The sequence below is a fragment of the Synchytrium microbalum genome (genome assembly GCF_006535985.1).
Source record: "Synchytrium microbalum strain JEL517 chromosome Unknown SmJEL517_scf0091, whole genome shotgun sequence".
Classification (NCBI taxonomy): Eukaryota; Fungi; Chytridiomycota; class Chytridiomycetes; order Synchytriales; family Synchytriaceae; genus Synchytrium; species Synchytrium microbalum.
Window position 1 is genome coordinate 1 of NW_022158440.1, and position 25,467 is coordinate 25,467.

The following is a 25,467-nucleotide window of genomic DNA, read 5'->3' on the forward strand; positions in this document are numbered from 1 at the left end:
TGCGTTGGTGAAACATGATAGTAGTACGCAATCTGGCAGCCCTTCTGAACCCCAGAGCTTGGCCATAGCATCGAGCATCCGCTATGAACGCAAGCACGGCGGTAATAGGATTCTCAGGCGGCCGTCCTTTATTTCGAGGGAGGGGCGGATCTGCTTCAAGGATCGCAAGAACAGACGAAATTTGTGGCCCCCATTGGAACAGCGGAATAGTTCGTCTGCCTTCTAAGCAGAAAGTCGCAGGTTCGAACCCTGCATGGGGCAAGGTAAATTTTTAAGCGCATTCTCCAACCGTTCAGATGTCTTTTTATACGCTGAATATATTTTGTCCTTCTTCAAAATTGAGATTATTGAGATGCGATAGATTTTTTCGACACAAAGAAGTCCCCGCATAGTGAGGGTGTTGATGAGTAGTTTTTCAAACTTTACTGTTTCCCATCAGTGCAAAGTCCTGTCTCTCTGTCTCTCGACGCAGGTCCACTTTTCCATACAACAACCGCGTAAACTTTTTGTTGGTCGATATGCCGTTCGCAAGCATATGTTTTACACTTTCATTGAAAGTGTCAAGCAATGTGTTTTTGACAAGGCAAAAGCTTGCATGGCGTGACTGACAACTTTAGCTACTCCGCTAATTATGTTCAACTTCTCCACCAGCTCCAAGTCGTACAATAGTGTGAATCTTTCGATTTTCTGTTATAGTGTGAATCTTTCGACTTTCTGTCAAAATGCACCGTATCTTTGGAAACCAGCTCAGGGCATAGTGTAACGTATGAATGTTCCCTTTACAGACAAGGACTCCTGAGAACAATCCTGTGATGGCATGATGCAACTCGTTCATAATCCGCTATTGCGTAACTACCATGACAGATTTGTCCATGTATGTAGGTGGTATGATTGAGCCTGTTGGTGGTTTGAAGACCATTCTTGTAGTTTATGTTCTCAACATGCTTCATCGGAGATGACGCTACAGACAGCCACTGGAGGTAGTGCTTCGTTTTGAAACCCCTGCATACCCAGAATCGATTTAACATCTCTGACATCGACATTCTCCATCTTTTATTAATGCATCGCCATAAAATTAGGCTTGATTCCATGCTCCGAGCGACTACAATGACAAGTGATGTTTGCCACTCCTTCAAGGTGTCGTCGACCAGGTTGATTTAATTGCTTGGAACGTGAGTTCAAACCGCCGACAGGGTCAGAGCTTGAAATTTCAAGGCTAAGATACACCAAAATGACCTACTTGGTCCAATACTTTGTGACATTCTAACTCGAAACAAGAATTCGTTTGTCAAAAGATGATTTAATGAAATTGATATTAAATGAGATCCAGAAGGTCTTAATAAAGCCCCTCAATAGATTCCAAATGCTTCAACTCTAATAGTAGCTCTTTGTACTTTGACCGACCGCATGGAAGATACGCGAGATTTCATGCGAAGTTTCTCCCTCCAAAATTTGCAAACGACAGACAACCACGAATCGAATCCACTAGACTTGAAATGAGGCTGGAGATATTGCCAATGGAGGATCATACCTCACTCATAGTGGGATATCCGGGCCTGACGAGCACAAAATTAATTGGCCGAGTCCTCATGACATTTTCATCTTTTGATCGCTGTCCATCTGGAGGAAGTGTTCGGCTAGTCTTTGCTGGAGAGACAAAGGTAAATATATCATTCAAAGATCCCCTTCATCCTTCTTTTGAAGATCTTCCGTTGACAATATGCAGATATTCGCAGATCTGTCTTTACAGAGATTCGCAGCTCTATCATTAACAATTCTGGTGGACTTTGAATTAGATCAACATCGCACGAGCCAACTACCCGGAAGTCTCATATCTCCAGACATCTGTCCTCTCTTCAGCACCCAGCATATATATTTCATCGACGATTCCATTGCCACCTTTGATGGATTGTGGCGACCTTGCCAAACATCGTGTTGAGCTGCCATTCAGCATTCAGCTACCAACAAGGCTTCATAACGAACACGAAGATATTGAAGCTATACCACCTTCCTTTAACCTTTCATCCGTCGAAGAGTCAACGGTAAGAATCATTTGCACTTATCGTTTTAGTCTGTGCCTCTTGGCTTTTTCGCTCAGAGTATTAAGATTACAATTTTAATGTAATTTCATACTTTTTATTAGGCTCGAGCTCGATATACACTAACAGCTACGTTTATACCAGTCGTGGAGGAGGATCAAGACGAAAACAACAAGAATGGACAGATGCTATCAATCTCAAAATACATTGCATCCCTTCAATTTAAAAAGACCGCAAAAGTCATAATACCGCTTCGACAATTTCACCCTGCATTAATTCCAAGAGTATTGTCTCTTGTGAACACAGCCAAAACACATATAAAGTCAGACAGACATTTATGGTACACTCTTCAAGTAGCAAGAACCGTGCTTTGTCCCAATGACATGCTGCATGGATTCATTTCCGCTGGATCATTACGCGGTACCCTCGTTCGTTGGTTATCAGTGCAAATTGTGGAGCAAAGGTGCTTACGTGTTGATAATAAGAACCAAACGGTGAAGAGAGATGCAAATGAAGTGTTGTCGGAATGGCACGGTGGAAGCAATATCAAAGAAGGCATATGGTTTCAAATACGTAAGTGATGTTTGATGTCAACTTAGACCTTTCAAAGATTCACACGTGAACTCAAATACTTTGGTAATAGCTATTCCTCCCAGAACCAATCCGGATACCAACTTGCCATCTGTTAAAGTAAGTTTCAAGCAAAACGAAACGAAGCCTTTCACATGGCACAATCTGACGTTAAAACATTCTTAGATCAAGCATCTGCTTCGAATCAAAATGATGATATCGACATTTCGAGCCGCACAGCTAGACATGCCGATTTTGATTACTGCTTTTAGTCAAGCCGAGGCTCAAGACATTATTGTCAACGAACCTGAAGTGCTCGTGAGCTGCTTAGGAGAGCGAGGAGAACTAAATGCTTGGGATGGGGATACTATAGCTGAACCTTCGTGAGTTCGTGGAGTTGGCTATTTAGCGTGTAGTTTTTATTCTTTACTAATTGGTTTTCAACTTCAGGTGGACTTCAAAGGACAATGTGGCAACACCCAATCTAGCTCTATCGCTCGGATTCTGTAGAGAAAAGGACTCTACTGTTACTGCAACATCACTTAGAAATTTGGCCTTTAGGCTTCCGACGGCTGCCTAACATAGAAAGTTACCAAAAATTAATGTAAATAGTAAACTTTAGACCTCTAGCCTCAGACACTTCTGCCACTATTTTATCACTTCTTCTTTTCGATAAAACAATGAAACGTTATACTGTGCTCCGTTATACTGTTTGCGTGTCGTGCCCCAACCAACCAAATTAAACTTTGGCAGCATGTAAACGATAGCGATTTTGTATAGATATTTGGTGATGTATTTACGCGAGGTTGTATAAAATTTACCCTTAAGTCATCTCAACTAAAACTAGATTATATAAACGTTATCAAACCAACGACCATCAGCACCACCAACGGCATTATTCGACTATGCCTCTCATTAGCTGAAGATGCCATTCCAATTGGGGAGGACGGCCCACTACCACCTAAATACAATACAGCGACGGATCCAGTGTTTACGGTTATTCGATATATACCTCCATCGGCTGATGCGATTGTCTCAGGTTGCCAAGTTCCTACAGGTCTTCCATCGGAAGATTCATCTAACGACATACCGGAAATAGTTATACCTGTTCTACTGTATACGCTAGGTGCAGTCATTCGTTCCACAACGGCGAATCCCGTGTCAAATGGAATGGATGCGGCGTTTATTACTAGGTTGACGGCGGGGAGACTCAAATCCTTGTGGAGAATCACTACATTGTAACCAGAGACGGTATGTACGAGCCATATCTTTACATTGGGAGTAGCCGTGGCGTTGGTGATGCCCGAGGAATCAGCTATGGTGAATGCTAGCGGTCTTACGGTCGAGTTTGCGGAGCCCATTATACGATTAAACAGGAGCATGGAGTAATATACAGGTCTGACGTGTACTACATTTGCGTGCAGATCAGTTACCCATGGTGCATACGAGTGGTCGGCGGTTGAGTTTGTTTTAAAGTCTCCCTGTACACCGTGTACACAGACCTTGTAAACATTGAGATTTGCCAGAGTCAGAAAGTTATCCAACCCCCATATAGCGGCTCCAAATACGTTCGACACGCCGTCAGCACCACCACAAGAAACCGAGTTTATTTCACCGGCAATGAGTCTTTTCGGATCTTGGCCTGTTAGAGCACCTTCTGCGTTTGTAAGATTTATAGCAGCCTTTAAGAATGCATAACTATTCGGCTGTGGATCCAGTAACAATAAGGGGACATTTACAAGTCTGACATCGTCCGTGCATCCCGACAAGGCATATCGATGGAAGGTAAGGCCACTTACAGCAGCTTGATTTGAAGATATAAACGAGGTGAGATTACCATTGGTAGACATTGCAGGACCCCAAAAGTAGGTTTTTGGGATTGTTTGTACGTCGTTGGTAATCCTTGTGGTGTATGACAGGAATTCCGTGAGATAGTCTGTTGTATAGCTCCAGTTACCAGTACGGAATGCTTTTTTAATCCACAATTCGGGTTCATTGCCCAGTTCTATGGCTAGCAAATTTTTATAGTTTACGTTTGATAGGATTCCATCCCTTACGAATTCGGAGGCGGCTACAGGATCTTGTAAAAGCATGGATATATCAGGGACTACTCTAGATTGAGTTGCGGAAGCTATGCGGTCTATAAGTCCTAGAGATATTGGAGCTACAGTGAGGTTTGCTGTAGTTGGTCGTAACAGGGTAGATCTTGACCACCACATGAGGGTGGCACTGTTTCCGCCGACTCTGAGAGTAGGAGAGCCCTGATATTTGACACCTGCGGCGAGGTTTTTGATGAGGTTTAAGCTATAAGTGTTGAGGTTTCCGGTTGGTTTGCCCTGGGCATAGAGCAAGAAGCCTTCCGGCAGATGGTTCCATTCTATAGACAAGCACATGAATTCAGCATCTACGGGGTTGCTGTACTGGTCGATGAGGCTTGCGAGTGAGCCGTCAGCATTTAGAGCCAAGTCGACATTGACGGTGAGTCCCAAAGCTAATTGTGCGGACAGGAGCAGGACCACCAGCATCAGCACATGAAGCATGCCAGCCATCCTTATTGCGATGCGAGGTAGCCAAAACCTGGGTTGTTGCAGTCCAAGTAATATGTCCTAGGAGGAAAATGAATGAAGGAAAGCAAGAAGCTCGGACTTTGCCACTCGAGTGTCTGGTGCTGCTTTAATCCGCGTCGAAACACGTGAATATAGGAACTAGCAAGTATCTTGTCTCGCTGCCCTCTCCTCTTGCTGGTTTGATATATCTGCATCTGCTCGACACGACAGCCGTCCTAATTGATTACCAAACTCGAAGAATGGAGGCTAGCAACTCAGGTGCTCCGTCTTGGACATGGCAGAACGTCACAGTCGCACTTGTATCTGTCTCCAGTATAGCTCTCATCCTCTCGATCGTCACCACAAACTCGTATGCAAACAACCAAATCCAGCTACTCCCTATACAGCCTTCTCCAAAGATTAAACGAAAGAAGCCCCGCCAGTCAAGAGTCTCCCAATCTCCTCCCGACCACGACCATATCGACACGTCATCGTCATCATCACCTCCTCAACATTTATTCGCTGATGCCGCCACGGGTGACTCTATAGACAATGACACTCAGTCCGACGAGAGCAGAAATTTACTCAATTTGCTATATTCTATCGCTGAAGATCAGGCTCGTAAAGGTACTCGTACCAAACATACAACACACCCATCTTCTTTTCTCGGTCCGACAAACCAACATTCATTTCCTTGACTTTAGATGGTTTTGTACACCGATCTATTACATGCAATCACTGTGGAACTAGTCCCATCCGTGGCTTTCGATACAAGTGTGCTAGTACGTGATTTTTGTTTTTATAAACTCAAAGAGGAACCGACTAACTCCGCTTTCTCCCTAGATTGCTTGGATTATGATTTATGCGAATCTTGCGAGGCGCAGGAAGTCCATCCCAAAACACACGTCTTTTTGAAAATTCGAATACCAATACCCCCATTAGCAAATCCAAGAACAGCTCTCTTGACTGCCTTCTACCCTGGAAAAGAAGGGGCACCGCAGAATCTAAGCTGGGATGATTTGCGAGTATTACAGAAAAAGACTCACTGTATGTTGCAATCATCAAATTTGTGAGGTTGCAAGACTCTGGTACTAATACAATCTCCAAAATAGTTGATCAGGTGGAATTGGAGGCCTTTTACGAGCAATTCAAGTCTCTCTCAACTGCTCCGGAGGGCGGAATTACAAAGGAAATATTCGAAGCTTGCTTAGGTCCCTTGGGTGTCGAGAAAAATCTCGTTACCGACAGGATATTTAGCTTCTTTGACCAAAATAGTGACGATATAATATCCTTCTCAGAGCTAGTATGTGGACTCTCCATCTTATGTAAAGGAAGTCTGGACGAGCGTATCAAGCATGCCTTCCATGGTTATGACTTGGATGGCGATGGCTTTATATCACGATCAGAGCTGCACAGAATGTTTAAGGCCTACTTCCATCTCTCCATGGAACTCGTACGAGATGTAGTCAAGACTATGGAGGAGGGCATGATGGAGTCGTTTGACGACGAAGCCGCAAAACCCGTATCAGCGGCCTTCGCTGCTCCCATACCGTCATCAAACCACAATAATGACGAGGAGCCAGCTCCCAGCAGTAAATCAGAGTATGATCATTCAAATCATGGTGAAGCTGGAAGTAGTAACCATCAAAACACAAACACAGAGTCTAGACTGAATAATAACGAGGGCAGTCTATCTACTAGTATCCAAGTACACCGGAGTACTAGCCGTAATAGAGTCTCTTATACTAGCAATGTTAGGTCTGGTGGACCTAGCTCGACGGCAAGGTCGAGAGTGTCTCCGTCGACATCAGCCTACCAGTCATCTATAATACAGCCATCATCAGCAGATAGCCCCATAATAGCAGGAGATACAGAACGCATTCACGAACCTAGTAGACGGCCATTATCGGCATCTCCAGTCCCTGAACAATATGCGACAACAGCAAGACGAAGAAACGTATTGGTCTCGGGTCTAGTAACAGAACATCTGCCGCCTCCTCTAGATCCGTCGTTATTCACTTCATCCGCCACTTCTCCATTTGTCACTACGCCCTTGTATACACCCCATAGTGCCTTGAATACAATGGTCCCTCGAGTCGACTCGTATCGCTCACCTGAGCCAGATCGTATAGCTCATTTCAACAACCAGAATGGGTCTACGTCGGAACACTGGCCTGTCATGGAGGCCATGTCGCAAGATGCAATCGAAGAAATGGTCGAAAGGACATTTGGTGCTGCTGGTCTCGCTACGGAAGACAAGATGGACTTTGAACAATTCCAGAAGGTTGTAGAGGCTGACCCAAACCTTTTATCCTGGTTTGAGGCGTTAGGTAGTGTATTTTAGCGTATTTAAAATAGTAGCTGTAAACCACTGTAAAAATATGCAGTAATAGCAATAGCACAACGGGCGCAATCAATAGATGCAATCAATCAATGAGAAATAATAAGCTTCTTTTTAGAATATACAAGTAACTTCAAGCATGTTTGTGCAGTTTGCTTTTTTACAACAAGCATTGAATGACTTTATATGGGATCAAAAGCCTCAGAAGGAATGTCGGCTCTCATCTTTGTAAACGCCTCCACAGCTCGTGCCATATCCCATCCTGTTTCAACTAGACACTGCCAGGCGAACTGGTAGTTGAGACCCGTTTGTGATGCCAGCGTCACAACCACATTATGCTGAGGGTCAGTCTACATTGTTAAAAGAAAAGATGAATGCATTTTAAACGTTTGGAAGCAAGAGGCTGGAAACTTACTATGCCATACTGGGCGCGATGGGCCAAAATTCCAGGCGACGCCATTGTCATTGCAGACACTACGGGTACTATTGGTCCTGCTATAGGTGGTGGTACTGACGTGGTAACATGTGGTGGTTGGCGGGCTACGACGCTCTTCCAAGAAGGATTTGCTCGCCATGTTCGAATCGTCCATTGGTCATTCATGATGACATATGGAAAGCCAGCATTTGCAGCTCTAGATCCACTAGCTGCGGGGATTATGACAAATACTCGATCAAAGCTTCGTTTCCATGCATTTGAAACTGATTGATGATTGTGAGAGATGAATAATTTTATCAGGAACGGACATAAAAGCAACTGTGGCTTTTACCTTCTTCCAGTTCTCCATGTATAGTTAAAAAGAGCATCACTGGACTTGATGTCTGAAACGCGTCTACCAGCCATTTCGTAGGATCATGCTTTGTTTGAGGTACTCTTGACAAAACCCCCATGATGGAAGCAGAGCCAAAGTGAATCAGATTGACTCGTTTTTCTGTTTTGAAAGAGTAGAGGGTGTGTCAAATGGTATAATCTTATAAGCGTGATGGTTGATTGGATCTGTGCCATTTGTAGGCAAATCATGCCTCTGCCATCAGAATGCTGACCTGGATTCGTGTCCTTTCGAAGATTTCGATTGTTGGCATTCCAGGCACCCCAATTGCTCTTTCTATTCGGCTGAACTGATGTTGGAGGAGGCGAATCATCTATAGCATACGAGAAGGCAGCTGTATCGTCATACAAGTCCACCAATCCATTACGGTTGTTATCGAGTAGATGGTAAAAACGTTGCAAAAAGTCATTTGCTGCATTTTGCGTGTTTTCCGAATCAAAGAATCCCGGCTTTATAGGTAGTTGTGACCCTTCAGAATCTGCAGTGTCAAAGGAGATTTCAGAGAGAATTGGCTGTGTATCCAACATGTTGATGGTTGGAAAGATGGCAGTGATTTTACTATTGGAATGGTTGTGCAGGATTAGATATTGGTAGCAGAAATATCTGCCAGAGCAAAGTGCATAAAGTTGGCAACATTTTTGTTACCTTCGATATTTGAGATCTCCACCAGATGATGCCAGCTCTTTTTTTCGTAAAGGAGTTTCCAAAAAGCAGACTTCTCGGAGTGATTTCAGATCGGCACCTTTTAAGAACTCCAGGTCTCGGTAACGATCGATCGGATTATTCTCAAATGATAGAGCCGCTATATTGGGCACGTACTCTGGTAGTTTCGAGACTGGTTCCAGAGTTCGGAATTTGTTGGATGCGAATGATATAGTCTGTACTTGAGGGCAACTTTCGCCTATGAGTTTACATATCACTGGCCAAATCTTGGAGCTCTCAGCTCGATGTTCTGACAGTCCCGCCTGCACTAGAGTGGGGTCTACATCTATGTTGGACAAGTCGAGAAACAGAGCCTCTGCATTGTATCTCGACCGTACTACTTGTGCCAACAGTGCAATATGTTGACCAGGTTGTGTTTGAGCTCTTGGGGCCAAGGAATCGACAGTTCTGAAAAGTAGCTGGACACGAACAAGAGTGAGATTCCTGATAGTGGAAGGTTCAAGTAGAAGCGTCTTACCTTATCACCAGCAAAACGTATTCCATTCAACTTTTTGAGTACGTCAAACTCTGTCTGATTCCTGACGTGAAAGTACATTGTTTTGCCATCATGGCGAATCTGTATGTATCAAGACGAGGGAGGCGTCAATATGCCATATTACAGCCAGAGGGGTAAAGGGGTTCAGCTTACATCTGACATGACCACCTCTGCGTCGGCGTCGGCTCTATTTTTTACAAAACGCAGTAGAGCTTCTTCTGCTCCACCAGTATGGCCTGTCAGCTAGATGGATGGGATGAAAGTTAGCAAAGCGATTTCGACTGAAAGGCATCGTTGCAGCAAGAGGATTGTATCTCACAGCTACAGCGAGTGGTGGACCATTAGCGACTTGTATTCTTGGAGGTTGATTGACTCGACGTATTCCTTTCTTTCCATATGGTGTACTAAAGGAGGTAGATTGTAAAGGAATGTTTTAATAAAATGCGCAAAGAGTGACTGGACACGACGAGAAAAAGTTGAAATTCATGTAGAACCGAAGGAGACAGTTGGTGCAAGTCAAGTATTTCGACTTAAGCAATGAAATCAGACGAATACAGTTACTTTGTCCCCATTGGCATCATGTTCATTCGACAAGACGAGAGACAACGATGAATTGGTTGATGTTTCGGTTAATGTGTGGCAAAGACTTACAATCTCTTTGAGGAGGAGCCGGTGTTGGGAGCGCCGCCCATCATCAAGTCGCCATCTCTATCTATTGGAGCAGAGGGACCTCCTCCAGACGTTGAAGATGCTGTTGGCAATCCAAGTCGTGACAGAACAGACATGGTGCCTGGACGAGGAGGTATATGACGAGTATCTGCGGGTCCTGGAGGCGCAAGAGCCTGTGGAGGGCCTTGTCGTCTTCTTCTGGCTGCCATTGCTACTGTAATCACCTCGGCAAGCTTGGAATCTCGCGTTTCTTTGGATTTGTTGGGCGTCAGGACAAACTACCGACATGCAAATAGCCTTGATCTAGTAAGTTCAGGTCTGTATTATCCACTCATGCATCAAATATTACGGCGCGTGTCGACCTCCCTCATTGTCAAGTTTTTTGACTTTGCTTCTACCATCAACCATTTAATAATGTATTTGCGACTAGTCACACTCAAACCCTCACATCATCCTGTCTAGGCTTCAAGTAGCTGAAATACCACTCAAAATTCATCTTCCTGACTTTCCATATTGGACATTTCGGAGATTTTTCACTTTTCATCCAAAGTTGCTGCACTCAAGTACCACTCTTCTCCATCTCCTCCAGTGGAGCTGATAATACCATGGATAGTCAGCGCCCCTCAGAGAGCGACATCCCACGCCGAACTGTTCCGGGTTTGCAGCCGGCAATTCCGGTTAGATCACGACAAGTCGACGATCAAGAAATGGTCCAACTAGCTCTACCTCCATTGAACGCGACTCCGGTAACCGCTTCACCTGTATTGAGAAGTAGACCTACTGCAGGCGACACTGGAACTTCGTCTTCTCCCTTCAATGAGAACCATCGACCTTCAGTTACTGGTGAGACAGCTGCGTAGTCGTTGATTTCTTCCTTTTTGCATTCAGTCTGGTTAGATCTCGCCTTCCTCATCCAGCAGAATACTACGAGACATCTAACTCAATCACAAAACACACGTACTGATGGAAAATCATTGCTCAATGTATAGGATACAACACGTCTGGTTTCGGAAATGGAGGCTCCGGTCTTGGAAATCTTGGATCTGGCCCAATATACAATAATGGTGGTGGACTTGGTAATCTAGGATCTGGACCTTTGAACAGTGGTCTTGGAGCTTTAGGATCTGGTCCCATTTCAAACGGCAGCGGTCTAGGTGCCTTAGGCTCTGGTCCTATTTATAACGGCCCTGTTCATAATGACCGACGGCGAGTCTACCCTGATGAGAATCCGCCTACAACCGATATGGCTGCCATCATGACAGCTCATGCTCAAACCACCCGCAGTCGAGGAGCTGCCGCATTGTCTGGTCTAGGAGGAAATACATCTCTACCACATAACGGAATGATGTCTCCCAATGGAATGATGTCTCCTAATGGAATGATGTCTCCCAATGGAATGATGTCTCCTAATAACGGAATGATGTCTCCTGGAGTCCTTTCACCTGGTCGAGGAAATTCAACAGATAATATTATCGCCGTACCACCTGCAGCAACCTTGCAGAAAGTCACCCGAGCCGAATGGACTCCCTACGAGAGATTTGTCTACAAGGTTGGTATTCTAGTACCCGACGACGAACCAGACCAACTTGTTGTTCCACCGGGAGCACATATTGAGGAGGTTAGACGTAACGGTAGAACCAAATGGCGTGTAGTAAATGCAAACAAGTTGGGTCTCCCTGACTACCTCGTAGATCACCGACGAGATCGTGAACCACTGGTTATTTGGTCGGAACGTAATTCATGGTTTCCTGTCATGGACACTGGTAGTCCATTTCTGAAGAAGTGGGATGCCTTGTCCATGAGTTTGCTGCTATTTACCGCCATCGTCACTCCCTTTCAAGCCAGTTTTAGTCCCGATGAAAGCATAGACCTTCTCTTCCTCATCAATCGTCTCGTCGATGCCGCCTTTTTCTGTGATATGTTAATCCAGATTCGAACTGCTAAACGTGATGAACGTACCGGACAGTATATACGTGACGAAAAAACCTTATTTCTGAAATACCTCAAGTCCTGGTTTCTCATCGATTTGGTCTCTATTATACCGTTTGACGTATTTTCGCTCGGAACCTCGGACTCTGGTACAACTGGTGCTGCTTCCGATCTGTCTAAACTAAGACTGCTACGTTTCTTGAGATTGGCCAGATTGTTGAAACTGCTTCGAGTCCTGAGAGCTTCCAAAAAGCTGAAACAATGGCAAATGTACATAAATGCTCGATATGCTACACTTGAACTTTGGAAGGTACGCTTCCCTTGTGCTTGTGTTTCTTTTCATTCCTGATTCCGCTTGAATCGGATTGGTCGAAGCCATGAACCCAAAGACTGTTGCATCTTACTACAAATACTTTCTATCTAGTTCTTCATCAGTCTGATATTTATTGTGCATTGGATTGGATGTGGATATCGATTAGCAGCCACAGCAAACAATGCAGATGATATTCCTGGATGGAATGACCGATACGCAATCGCCACAAACCAAACCACAGCGGACATGTGGCAGTTATATGTTGCAGCTGTATACTGGTCTTCGTCTACTATATCTTTGGTTGGTCCTTCCTGGTCGGTTATGGCACCACAATGTCTTCGAGAACTTGGTTATGCTCTATTCGCAAACGTTATGGCTTTCGTCATCGCCATGTACTTTATCGCAACACTGGTGGACGTCCTCGGAGCCACGAACAAGACTCAACGAGATCATGAAATACGTGTGGATTCTTACATGGAAATGTTTGATCGACTGAAACTGGACAAGAGACTCAAACGCAAAGTCCATGAATACCTTACTGACTCCTTTGCTACATCTGTTACGTCTGGCTATACAACTTTGCTGAAAGGACTCCCTATGCAATTACATGGCTTTATTACAATGGAAATGTTTGTCCCTTTCTTGGAGGAAATCCCCTATATCGAACCATTCATTGACCGTGAGCCAATCATGATACAAGATCTCTGTCGTGGCATAGATATCGTCTCGTACCCTGCCAATTCTGCCATCTTTTCTGAAGGTTACGAAGGCATTTACTATCTCGCTCACGGAATTTGTGCTAGTGAAGGTCGAATATATAGATCGTAGGTTGATTCGTCAAAAGCCATCTGAACACGAACGTGAAATCTGTTTGGGAAACTCACTCTAAATCTTTCTTGCAGAGGAGACATTTTCGGCAGAACAGTACTGCGAGAGCAGATCAAGACGACAGAGTGCCGAGCTCTTACGTCAGTCACAGTTCATCTTCTCCGTCGAGATGTCATTATATCGACATTGCAAAAATGGCCTCGAATCGTAAGTTTCATCTCAGCACAACAGGCCGCTGATAAGAATCCAGAGTGCTCACAGTTCTATTTCACCTATAGATGTACTACGCCAAAAGATGGACAGCTTGGGCTCTTTTACGTCGATATATTAAAACGTACACCAACCTCTATTACATGGCTGCCAAGCGAGGAGCACGAATGTATCCTCCTCTTGTTTCACGACGACCCAATATGAAGGACGACGATGCAGACGAAATTGATATGGCGGTTATGGAACATATAGCCGAGTATGGATACTGAGTCTAACTGAGCCTAAACCTTACTTCTACACTTTATATTATTCACCTGTGAAATAAAATAACCTAGTCCAAAGACCAGAGAACCCTGTTTATCGTGAAGGAAACATGGATCCGTCCTGAGATGTATTCAGAGGCGAATCGATGCCAAGACATTTTTCAGCAATATTCCTGAATTCTCCGGAACTTTTTTAGGGTACGTGATTCATATTTCCTTAGATAAAGGCTTTCTTTGATACACGCGACAAAACCGTGAATACTCAGAGAAACAATTGCTAGATAGATAATAAACGAAATGAGTGAGTTGTTTGATTTCGTTGTTGACAATATTTTATCGATTGAGCTCTGATCAAAAATTTGTAGGTCGTGTATTGAACAGCCGAGGACAAAATGTCCACAATGCACTTTCTGGATTTGTTGGAACTCTCTTCGTGTGCGTGATGGTTCTCTATGCAGGATTCAGAGGTCAAAGAGCTGCTACCCAACTTCCAGCCACGTTTACCACCACCACACCTCCGCGTTCCCTCCCATACGAATTCATGACGAGAATCTTCCCTGATAAAGTCCCTGCTCAAACCTTTGAATTCCCAGCACTCACCATCTGCCCTGAAACTGCTGGCTCAATTGTCAGTATCACCACTTGCTACGTAGCCAATGCGACAACTACCACCAATTGTGATTCTACTGGTATCTACATCAAAAACACTACCTTTGATGGCGTCAATCAAACCTGTATCGCCATCAATGACATTCCTGGAATGATCATGTCCGCTAACACCGAGGCCGATGTCCTCTTTATTGCTGCACATGTCTCCAATGTATCAGTTGGTGGTGCCAGTGGAGTCCTTGTGAATGCTCATGGTCAAGGAGAAAATCGCATGGATTTTGACTCGTATTTTGCGGCTTCAGCCTATACACTGACCGAGGGGTCTCTCAGGTTGGTGTTGCTGCTGTTGTAACGGTCTTTGTTTGTCCTTCGAAGATTTCTAAGATATGCTAAATCAACATGTCTGCTATCTAGAAAGATATACCGTATCGACTTGAATGATACCGTCACAGTCGACTATGAGTCGAAGGCCACTCACCTCGACTTGAATGTCAACACTGTCCTTGGAGGCTCTAACATTATGCCATTCGAGATGGAGTTCCGATACCCACGTTTGGAATACGTCTACGAGCGAACCTTCTTCCCCTTGGATGCGGTAAGTGAATCTGAGTTCTCGTACAACTCCAACGTGAATCTGATTGTGCTTGATTTACATAGAACAACTGGTTGGGTGAAGTTGGTGGTGTTGCTGCGTTGCTCTTGTTCCTTCACAGAGCTGTCATGTCCATTTTGGTCATTGTTATGTGCCGCACAGACCGTTACTCGTTCAGTAGAGTAGTTGGCAAGAATGAGGAGGGATTTGAACGTTTCTAACAAGATTGGTCGTTTTGGGTGCATGTCGGCAACCGTTTCTTGACAAAGTAAATATACAGTTCATCCAATAAAGTTGATTACAAATCCATACAGGACGATTGAGAGGAAGACAAAGTCTGCAAAAGACCTGCGAAAGGAGAGCGAACAAGTTAGATCAGTCTTGTTACAAGAATTCTAGATATCATTATGTAGTCAACCTTTCAGGACTTTGGTTTCCGAATTCTTCTGCATTTTTAGGATTTGATTGTATCCTGAGATTGGCTGCAAAACGGTGATGCTTTTGTTAGTTCTAGTAAACCACAGCTTGATTGATGTTCACCCATTGTACCTGCGAGAACAAAACTTCCAACACTAGCACAAAATCCAGATAGAAAGGCATTGTAAGGATAGGTTCCAGCCAGAATGACATATACAAATTGAATGACTCCTGTCAGCATCACAAATATCAACCAAGCATCAACCAACTTCAGGCGTTGTGGGGTGGTTTGAGAGTATGAAGTCCATAGCTTTTGCAGTAAAAGAATTTGCTGTTGTTGTATCTGAGATGACGGTTGTTCTGGAGGTGCAGAACCGCCCCTTGTGGTGGGGGCCTTCTTCGACATCTTGTTTTGTTGTGGTTTTTGGATTTTGACGAAAGCAACTATGGAATTTGATGCGAAATTTTATATTGTAAATTACATTGATCATTAATTCATTAATCTATCAGCTTCCTTCTACATTAATCGTTCAAAAGCGGAGACAGCAGAGCATCAGAGGTCACAAAATCAGAGGATTGCTTTGACACGTGTCGAAACAAACGATGAGGCAGCCATTATAGTATTGACATCAAATCACGCGTCATCTCGTAGCTAAAAAGGTCGAAGCAAACGGTGAGGCAGATATTTCAGCAATCACAAAATTTTCGAAATACCTGCTGAATAACACAGCGCTAGCAGGTACAATCTTCAAGTAATTCGGAATTAGGCCTATAAACTCGTGGTTAACACCATCGATTCATCAATTCCATCATAGACTGATCTGTTACCCTTGTAGAAGGACTTTGGTCCCTCAATGCGAAGCATTGTTGATATGGCATCCAACGTGGACGTGTACTTGTATGGAATACCCGGCATGTGAGTCACTTGCATTCGTTTCCTCAAAACATCAAACGGATGCGTCACAGTTTGCGCGAAACCGCCTGAAAGTGCTCCGCACCCCAGCAATATTATGCTCTTTGCCAAAGGAGACCTTTCTAGTGAGATATTTTCTTTCAAGAAGTGATAGGACACGAAACTAAAGGCAATGGCGGGCAAGTTAGGATTTCAGTCTGCACAGTTGCGAACTTCCAGATAGTACGTTCAACAACTTACTTGACGGATACAAACGGAGCAATAGACATACAAGTGGGTACCAGCCCTCTATAAAGAGCCAGAACTCCGCCTTCACTCCGAATTATCTTTTTGGCCCTGCAGCGAGCAACTTAGTCCTGAAGTTGCGGAATTCTCTTAATGCCTAGCTTGTCACGCGAAACTTACATTGCCATGATAGTGGGCCTTTGGGGCCTCGTTGTGTTGCCCTTAGCGTTGGATATGAAGATTGCATCTGCAACAGACAATCTTGTGCGAATGAGGTCTAGTGGGTAAGTGGCTACCACTGATGCGGTTCCGGATATAGCTCCAGCTATAAGAGCCTGAGATGTCAACAAATCCTTCTCGCCAGGCCTCCTCAGCACTTTTCGAAGGTATTCAAAGGTGCCAAACTGAATCGCTGAATACGGGACCATTCGAATAACTATAGGAACAAGCATTGGAAAGCAAGCACAGCTGAAGACCAACCGAGTCTTTGAGCTTACCATTTGTTCCGTTGCCCCTGAAGAACCCCATTAGGCCTTCAGCGTTATAAATTTGCCTCAACGTTGATGTAATTCCCGAATACGACGTAGAGAGTCCATTCGTCACTTGAACCTGAAACAGAATCTCTAACGAAACCAGTTCGATTATAACAAAATCAAGCGTCCAGTAGAATTATAGCTGGGGCTTTAAGTTGTCGGGACTTGAATCACATCCTTACTGGTTCGTTCCAGAGGAGAAACTACAGTTCGTGAAGCTGCACCGGCAACACCTCCAGCAACAAGCTGGATGCAAACTTCGGACCTGCGGGTGCATGTGGTTAGATTGTAAGAATCGTGAACACTTGATGACGGGCGGAAACTTGCCTCAGTGCTGCACTGAGGGAGGCAGTGAGCTCATCAGATAGTACATGCGTAGAAAACGATAAGTTTGCATCAGTTCCAACCATCCTCGACTTTGGTACGGATTGTCAGTGGTTGTAACAAGTTCCTTCGCAGATATGGCTGGAGCAAACCTCTAACGTTTTCGGCCTATTCAATCGACAGTGACCACAGGAGCATACTCCTCTTCTTTCTGGTCAATTGATGTATAAGCCCCAGAGAGGTGTGATGAGTTTTGTTTCAGTAGCTGCTGAGCTCAAAAAACCAACACCAGAACTTAAATGGTAACAAAAACATTCTACTTCTAACTACATTTTTATTGGCATCAAGAACTGTTTAAATAGAAGAAAAGCCCCACAAATACACTCTACACAAATACTCCTTTTTCCTCCTTTACAACTACCATTGTCCCATTTCTCTACTTTTCTAAATGACGATGCGAACCAGTATGCTTCTAAAATATAAATTACACGACCATTGCCATGATCAACAGGGCCAACATTACTGCCACGTCAGCAGTCGCCCTTACAGAGTGACCAGCTCCCGAGTACAGGTTGGCCTTAGGCAGAATAGTATCTGGTACAATCGTTCCTACTACTGCTGGGCCGTTGCTTAGCAAGACCGTGGCGGATACAGAAGGGATTCCGTTTGCCACAGCAAATAACATCCAGTTGCCTGGCGCTGCAACGTTGGGGTTAAAAGGTGCCTGAAGAAGGACACCCGTCGAGTTCCTAGATACTATTACTAATTCCCAAAATCGTTGGTCGGTGTTGGTGGAATGTGTTACGGAAGTATATCTTATAAAGGAAAAGGACGACACAGTCGTGTCATTCACTCCTACGTAAAACGTACTATTATATGTGACAGTGAGAGGAGCATACGTGATGCTCGGTCGAGCTCCTTTAAAGAGGTAGGGTGGCGAGAATGCTTCCAAACGATATTCGAAGGGATCAGTACATCTACGTGTGGCTCCTCCAACAGTACAGTTGGCAAAAGTTGGATCTGTTGCAGATACACCAAACGTATTTATGTCATTCCAGTTCTGTTCTTCCGATCCAGCCGTCAGGACACGTCCGTCGGGCAAAAGCAACGCTGTACTATGATACATTCGATCAACTGTGGCCGAGGCCAAAGTTGAGAATCTTCCTCCAATTGGGCCAAGAGGGTCAAAGACATCAGCTTGGTATCTGGGGTTGTAGGAACAACCCCAGCCAGCAGCACCTCCTGCGAATCCATATCCAGCACCATTTACATATACAGCTTTACCATCTATTGATTTAAAAATATGCGGATTAGCTCTGGTAGACTTTAAGGACAAAATCAATGCTCGGCACACTGATACTTCGGGAGGAGTTTGACGATTGCAAAAGTTCATCTGTAAGGTGCTTACCTGGTGTCAAAACAACATCCGGCATCACCCGACCAATAGGCATCTTGTCAACTCGTGTCCAGACGGCTGCAGTGCCATCAGTAGGCTCCGGGACTATTTGATAGCAATCGTCACTTGGATCCAGCTCATTTGCCGCAGGCGTTGTTAAATTAGAGGCCTTGCTAGTTCGTTGTACACCACCGCATATCATTACACGGAATTCATGGTTATTGGCGATAGTCATTGGTAACACTAGAGCGGTCGGAGTGAAGGGATATATATGAGGTCTGTTGGTTGGTGGATCCAATATAGGGATGGAAGTTAAATCGATTGCATTTGTAGCAAGGGTGATTATAGCAGATTTTGTTCCAGAGAAGACCCAAACTCGTCCACTTGGAAGTTGGAAGACCAGTGGATACAAGTTAAACGGGAAGGTGTCAGCTAATATAGATAGAGTCTGAGGAGCACCTCGTGATGGATAGAATTCGTATGTGGGATTTAGTTTAGTTAGATTGTTCCAGTTCGTCAGGTCCAGATTGTCTGTACTGCCAGAGACTATAATATTGCTACCATCACCTAATGTAGCTACAGTAGGATACCATCTGGCGGTTGTCATGGATCCGACGTCTTCCCAGAGACCAGTTGTGCAAGTAGAGGCATTAGCAGTATTAGGACATCCCGGTACAAAGTTCCTAAGGGCCTTTCGGCCATCAGCAATATAGAAGGTGCCGTCCTTCTGTTGTACTTGGTAAATGTCACCACCAACTACCGCTATGCTTCCATCAGCAGCTTGGGCAGCTCCGTTACAGAATGGATTACGATTTATATGGTGCAGAAAATAAGAAGTTTGATTGCCGTTGAGGTTTATTTCGGCCGTAGTTTCCACACGTTGATACTAGTGTGGCAAGGGGCGAGATTAACACTTGACGTTGCGAATAAGAGCATGTTCGGAAGGAAGTGCTTCCAGTTGTGGAATTCGTAGACGAAAATAGTTTGTTTGATTACCTGAGTACTGTAGGTGTACGGATTTGGGGCGTAAGGAGCGACGTGAGGTCGTTCCTGACACAGCAGACGATTGCCAGGCAAGAGACTTAGATGTAAGCAGACTACGGGAGAGATTCCGATAACTTGCCATGCTCCGGTGTCTACGGACTGCGATTTGGCCAAGGATGCAAGCAGGAGCAGCCAAGCAAGCAAATGTGTAGCCTTTCTCGAAACCAGACGGTTCATTCCCGAATTGTGTGCCAAATATGGGGTGTATATGATGAGGAGTATCGATGGGAGCTATTGGTGCATCGTGCAGCCTACGAACTCACTGTGACTGATTTGTGAGCTTTTTTTGATTCGTGAACAGGCAAAAGCCGTTAGCGAAAAAAAGGGAAGGCAACACTCCGCCCAGCTTGTATCGAAGCATTACATGTACAGATTTGTCAAGGAACGGGAGCCGAGACGAGCAAGTGAGTGGTGCTAGCGTCTTGGTCCAGTTCCGTCTCTAGCACGTCTTGTTGAGTGATTGCGTTAACGAGACATCATCAATGCAATCGTTAATGCAAAATGTTTTGTTTGCCATGGCCATTTGCACTGTTTGTAGGAAACACAGTTGTCCATACGCGATTGATCAATCCTCGCTGCATTCCGGAATGTATTCCCGCATTCGCTCGTTGTCGCTTACACTACTAGTTGTCAAAACTCACCACAGCAACGTTCATCACATGCGATCTAGGTAAAGGAGGAAACCCGTCCGGCTCGCTGTTCCTCATAACTGTCGACTAGGACTTGTAGATATGGTACAAGATCGGCACTCTTACAGGAAGAGGGTCAGAATAAGACTATCGCAACTACCACCAAAGACCCTAGTCGTTACTATATTGCTATTACTCTCCTATATATGTACTACAAATGCTATGACAATCCATGTCTCCTTTGCTGGAGCTGGACCAGCCCCACCAGGCCTGTCACCCAACATCTCCAGAACTATACCAACTGATTTTGTTGGTTTCTCATTCGCTTGGGGTGACTTCCAGGCTGTATTCGCAAAGGACGACGGCACCCTCAATGTTCAAGTACTTCGATTGTTGCAAAACCTGGCAGACTCGGCTGGTCCACCTGGAATGTCGATCGGTGGTCCTTCTTGTAAGAAATGTCAACTTTCACAACCCTGTTGTCCTGTCCACCGGATTTAACTCGTCTTCACCTAGCTGAACTCGTCTGGTACAATTCTTCAGTGCTTCCCCGACCTGCTGCTGCGACAGTCAACATGACATCAAAAAGCATACAGATAGTAGATCGAGTCGCAACAGCCGCAGGTGTACGCATATTAACCGGAATCACCATGCTCTCATCCACCAGAACTGCTAGTGTGGAATTAGCAAGAGACGGGATATTGGCCAATGTCGCTTTATCCAACTTGGCAGGTCTAGAGTTGGGTAGTGAACCAGAGAATTGGGTTGCCTTGGGCTACCGTCCAGCGACTTGGAATTACAACCCAGGTATGTGTACTGTGCATGAAAACTATAAATCAATGGGATTGGCGATTTGTGGAATCACGAGGATGATTTGCTAAATCACGTTCACAAGGTCACTCACGTTAAATTCTCCACGCCAAATGATATACAGATTACTTGGCAGAATATGTCTCTTTGGCTAGTGATATTGAAGCAACACTGCCGACAGTACCAATGCCCTTGTTTGCTGGACCATCAGCTAGAGATCCAAACGATGTGTTGCCCTTCCTAGCCAATAACTCGACGATGAATACGACTAGGCTGGTCACCTTCCATAAATATGCACTATCCGCTTGTGCGGATAATGAATCTCCTGACTTGTCACCAACAGGATTATTAGCAGACCCACCAGATGCTGGTTATCCTTACCTTGCATCGATGGTCTCGAGCAAGGCCAATATTGTAGTGTCTCAAGCTGGACCAGTGGAATGTGCAAACCTAGATGCAGCCTCTTCGGTAGGAACAGAATCCTTCTCAGTTGGTCTATGGGCATTGGACTTGATGCTTTATTTGGCTTGGGCTGGAGTACGTGGTATACGGTTTGGTGGAGGCGCACTTGTCAATGGGACATCAATCACTGGCAATATTGGTCGCGGTGCACCGTTTATTGTCAGGAATACTACTTCGGGCTTGAATGCTGAAGTACGACCTATGTATCTAGCCATGTTGGCCTTCAATCGTGTCTTGTATGTATTGATATGCTTTGGATGGTTTTGGCACCGTTCGGGCATTGAGAACACAACCAATCTAACTGATTGCCCTCTAGAGGTAACACTGGTGCTGCGGTTGTATTAAAACCATCATCCTCAGACGCAACGAATAACGCAGTCAAAATCTGGGCTGTTGCAAACCATCAAGCCGCGCGTGGTGCCGTAATCATAATTCATCGAGATCCTGATGGCTCACCCATCACCGTCTCCTTTACTTTGGGGGCCACGTCACCTATATCTGATACTGGAACAGGAAGAGTAGAGGTACTTGCCCCGATTCCTGGTGCCCCAGCCAACTCATCAGGAACGCTGGCAAATCAAAAATTCGATGGATCGTGTGATGGACGCCCTGTTGGTCAATACCTCGCTCAAGTGCTGGGAGGGAACAATGGTGCTTATCAAGTAACACTACAACCTGGAACTGCAGCAATCATATATTTAGGAGGCGGAAACTTTGACCTGACGTATCCGATCGAGTCTGGAAAAACTTGTGGTAACGATGCTGGTTCAGGAGTTGGTAGCGCAAGTACCGTCGGAGGCGGGGGGTTCACCTCTGCATCTACACGATTGGTTGCATTTTTACCTTGTCTGTTGCTTCTCTCGCTATCTCTTTTCCTTTGTATTTTTATATAGCACCTGCAACATATTATCTTGACCATTTTAGTGTACGATTGCAAGAAATAAAGTGTATTATACCGTCATTCTGTTCGTCTGAGTTTGGAATGTGGCCTCCGGAAAGCGTTCTTACTGCGCTTTCTACATATTGCGCTCTCCAACGCAATGAAATTTCGGCTGGATTTCCATCTCGGATAACGTGAAGTTGCTGGCGCGATTTGTGTGATTTGTTGCAACAACATGGAAAAATCTATGAGAGTCAAGCTGTGATTTGGTTTGGTCAGCTCACTGAAGCAGTCCTCTAATTTGGCTTAGTACACAGAGACATCCAACCAGATAATAGTTACGTGCATAGCGCGTAGTGTCTGTGTTCTCCTCCCTATGCTTACATAAAATTTCTCTTAGTACTGTTGGATCATCAAAATAATGTGAAACTGAGTGATTTTTGGGCTCTCGGCGGACGAATCAATTTCTTCATCAGACACTTATCTTTCTGTGGCTCACCACAATATACTGCTCCCGAGGTCCTAATGTGAAGATCTGGATATGACGGAAAAGCTGTAAATTGCTGGAGCATGGGTATTCTGAAGTCCTTCGAGTACTGACTACTGACTGAAGGGTTTAAATGTAGTTCATGGAAGAACCCATTTCGACGACAATCATTACGCCAGGATGGTTACTTTGGTTTGTACCTGCAGATTCACAATTGATGACACAGTATCGTCTGAGTGCAGAACTTTGATTCAAGGCAGCAAAACGGACCCATCAATGCAAATGTTTATACAGTTGAGTAGTTTTCTTTCATAGGACCCTTGAAAACTGCTCCAAAATAGAGGCTTAACGCTCACCAAATTCAGCAACATCCTTTCTTGACTGCTAATTTTTCACCTCCATCTTTTCTGAGAATGTCATCACCTTCCGATCTCTTGGTTACAGTGACTGTCAGGTCTCTGAGTGTTTGCACGATCCGAAGCCATCTCCGGTGTTCTGCACGTACCGCCTCCTACAAAGAGATTCAGAACAAGAGCTCCCACAAGCCTCTGTGTCATGTTGACTGCGGCATCGGAAGACTTGTGAAATGTCACTCTTCGATATTCCCATCTCTCTGTATCATCTCCCCCTTTGGTACCATGTATCAAATCAGCCAAAGATGCATAAAGCAGTGTTGCTTCAATATATACGTCATTGATAGCATGGTGAGCGATAGATGAATAGTTTCGGGACGCTGACCGTTACCGTTGAGACTTTGTCAAACGATCCAATGCGAAAAGCAAAAAGCAATTGCCTTGCGGTTGTAGACTTGGTTTGAATCGACCAAGAAAGACACTCGTGTTTTAGTTCAAATCAAAGTCAATCACACACGTAAAGGAAAATAAAATGTTCAGTGGCGCTCGACCATTTCAACCATATATCCATTCTTGAGGGCCAAAGTAGCTGAATAGATGCCACGTGGCTTTTGACCACTAACGAGACGTGGTGTGTACTTGCTGAGAATAGCTACCATTGTAGCCTTTACTTCCATAGTCGCCATTTTGTTACCGATACCTGTTGGATTGGTGATTCTTTGGTCAGTATGCTAGCAAGGAAGGATGCGTCGTGAATACAACTCACATTTATATTCTCCATCACTGAATGGCAAGTATTCATGCCCAGCTTTCAAACTATCCCATCGGTCAGGATTGAAATCTTGAGCGTCAGTCCAGTAAGCGTCAGATCGTTGAATTTCTCGAATGGCAATCATGATTCGAGAGCCAGCGGCAATACGATGACCCATAACTTGAAGATCGGTCACAGCAGTACGCCAATTGGCCATAACGGTTGGCGGATGTAGTCTCAGTACTTCAGAAAAAACATGATCCAAGTATTCGAAGCGAGCCAAATGGATGTTGTCCAAATCAGTTTGGCTGGCCATCATGGCATGAATCTCCTCTTGGAGTTTGCTGACCACATGGGGATGCTGACAGAGCTCAAAGAATGTCCATGTGAGCGTGGAAGCAGTAGTGTCGTGACCTTGTCAAAGACATGAATTGAGTGAGATGTTCGTTGCTGTGAGCTTCCATACGCTCATATTTACCACCCAGATACTAATAAGAAGCAGAGCGTAAGGCTTGCTGTAATCTACCTTGCGCCATGAGAGTTTACTTACAAAGGTAGCTGCGTCATCAATGATCTCTTCAGGACTGAATTTCTACAAGGTAAATCGCACTAAATTTACTTGCATGACACAATTCAATATCAGACGAAATAAATTTAAACCTCTCGACCAGTTTCATCAGCCTCTAGCAACAAATCAATCAAGTCTCGAGCAGCTCCAGGACGTCTTCCGCCATGGTGTTTGATTTCGAAACGTTTCTTGATAATGACTTCATTCAAGAGATCGTACACAGGTTTGAGAGCAGCTTTAAGCTGAGCCTGAGAGATCCCGTACCAGTCCCACAAGATTTCAGGTTTGCCAGCTCTCTGTTTTGTTCAAGTAGATTTTGTAAGATCCAATCAGTAAATAATCATCGATTGTGTTCATGGATTGCGGTATAGTCTACCTTTGCAGGAACAGTCACCATCATATCCACTGCGACTTCAAATGCGCCGTGAACATGCAACGGGTCTGCAATTCGATCCAAGGAGTTGAATTCGTGAGAGAACAGAATTTTACCAAACACATCCGTCGTCATGGCCATCATAGATCTAGAGTTGGAATTGTCATCTTAGATGCAGCAATGGAATAATCGGGTTCACTTTTAATTCGCTTACTTGTAAATGTCGACTGTAATGGCATTGTTGCCAGATATCGTTTGCTGCTTCCAAATGTCCATCAATCTCGTAGCATAGTGAGCAGAAGCTCCAATAGTGTGATTGAGTTGATTTGGTATAAAAGCATTGACCATGTTGAGATGCGGTCAGTCGT

The 25,467-nt window shown here is 44.6% G+C and overlaps 8 protein-coding genes across 8 annotated transcripts; 4 read left to right on the forward strand and 4 right to left on the reverse strand.

Annotated features, from left to right (window-relative positions):
- Positions 1–3,457: 3,457 nt before the first annotated feature.
- SmJEL517_g06213 (uncharacterized protein) lies at positions 3,458–5,158 on the reverse strand (the record flags this gene model as incomplete). Its single annotated transcript, XM_031172139.1, has 1 exon — positions 3,458–5,158. One exon carries the CDS (start codon positions 5,156–5,158, stop codon positions 3,458–3,460), a length of 1,701 nt encoding a protein of 566 aa, XP_031021886.1.
- A 257-nt stretch (positions 5,159–5,415) lies between these two features.
- SmJEL517_g06214 (uncharacterized protein) lies at positions 5,416–7,499 on the forward strand (the record flags this gene model as incomplete). The annotated part of the gene is made up of 4 exons (XM_031172140.1): positions 5,416–5,782; positions 5,860–5,937; positions 5,999–6,202; positions 6,268–7,499. The coding sequence occupies 4 exons, from the start codon at positions 5,416–5,418 to the stop codon at positions 7,497–7,499; spliced, it is 1,881 nt and encodes a 626-aa protein (XP_031021882.1).
- A 179-nt stretch (positions 7,500–7,678) lies between these two features.
- Positions 7,679–10,399, reverse strand: SmJEL517_g06215 (uncharacterized protein; the record flags this gene model as incomplete). Its single annotated transcript, XM_031172141.1, has 9 exons — positions 7,679–7,846; positions 7,912–8,195; positions 8,264–8,425; positions 8,538–8,881; positions 8,969–9,444; positions 9,504–9,602; positions 9,675–9,764; positions 9,841–9,925; positions 10,173–10,399. 9 exons carry the CDS (start codon positions 10,397–10,399, stop codon positions 7,679–7,681), a joined length of 1,935 nt encoding a protein of 644 aa, XP_031021883.1.
- Positions 10,400–10,795: 396 nt separating this feature from the next.
- On the forward strand, positions 10,796–13,739 carry SmJEL517_g06216 (uncharacterized protein; the record flags this gene model as incomplete). Its single annotated transcript, XM_031172142.1, has 5 exons — positions 10,796–11,033; positions 11,180–12,429; positions 12,544–13,256; positions 13,335–13,467; positions 13,539–13,739. The coding sequence occupies 5 exons, from the start codon at positions 10,796–10,798 to the stop codon at positions 13,737–13,739; spliced, it is 2,535 nt and encodes an 844-aa protein (XP_031021884.1).
- A 436-nt stretch (positions 13,740–14,175) lies between these two features.
- SmJEL517_g06217 (uncharacterized protein) lies at positions 14,176–15,155 on the forward strand (the record flags this gene model as incomplete). Its single annotated transcript, XM_031172143.1, has 3 exons — positions 14,176–14,672; positions 14,757–14,937; positions 15,000–15,155. The coding sequence occupies 3 exons, from the start codon at positions 14,176–14,178 to the stop codon at positions 15,153–15,155; spliced, it is 834 nt and encodes a 277-aa protein (XP_031021885.1).
- A 60-nt stretch (positions 15,156–15,215) lies between these two features.
- STT3 (dolichyl-diphosphooligosaccharide---protein glycotransferase) lies at positions 15,216–15,757 on the reverse strand (the record flags this gene model as incomplete). Its single annotated transcript, XM_031172144.1, has 3 exons — positions 15,216–15,282; positions 15,353–15,416; positions 15,484–15,757. The coding sequence occupies 3 exons, from the start codon at positions 15,755–15,757 to the stop codon at positions 15,216–15,218; spliced, it is 405 nt and encodes a 134-aa protein (XP_031021879.1).
- A 363-nt stretch (positions 15,758–16,120) lies between these two features.
- SmJEL517_g06219 (uncharacterized protein) lies at positions 16,121–19,963 on the reverse strand (the record flags this gene model as incomplete). Its single annotated transcript, XM_031172145.1, has 8 exons — positions 16,121–16,427; positions 16,505–16,600; positions 16,670–16,925; positions 16,987–17,112; positions 17,205–17,287; positions 17,835–18,633; positions 18,755–19,628; positions 19,739–19,963. The coding sequence occupies 8 exons, from the start codon at positions 19,961–19,963 to the stop codon at positions 16,121–16,123; spliced, it is 2,766 nt and encodes a 921-aa protein (XP_031021880.1).
- A 554-nt stretch (positions 19,964–20,517) lies between these two features.
- Positions 20,518–22,631, forward strand: SmJEL517_g06220 (uncharacterized protein; the record flags this gene model as incomplete). The annotated part of the gene is made up of 5 exons (XM_031172146.1): positions 20,518–20,866; positions 20,932–21,222; positions 21,350–21,923; positions 22,004–22,517; positions 22,581–22,631. The coding sequence occupies 5 exons, from the start codon at positions 20,518–20,520 to the stop codon at positions 22,629–22,631; spliced, it is 1,779 nt and encodes a 592-aa protein (XP_031021881.1).
- Positions 22,632–25,467: the final 2,836 nt, after the last annotated feature.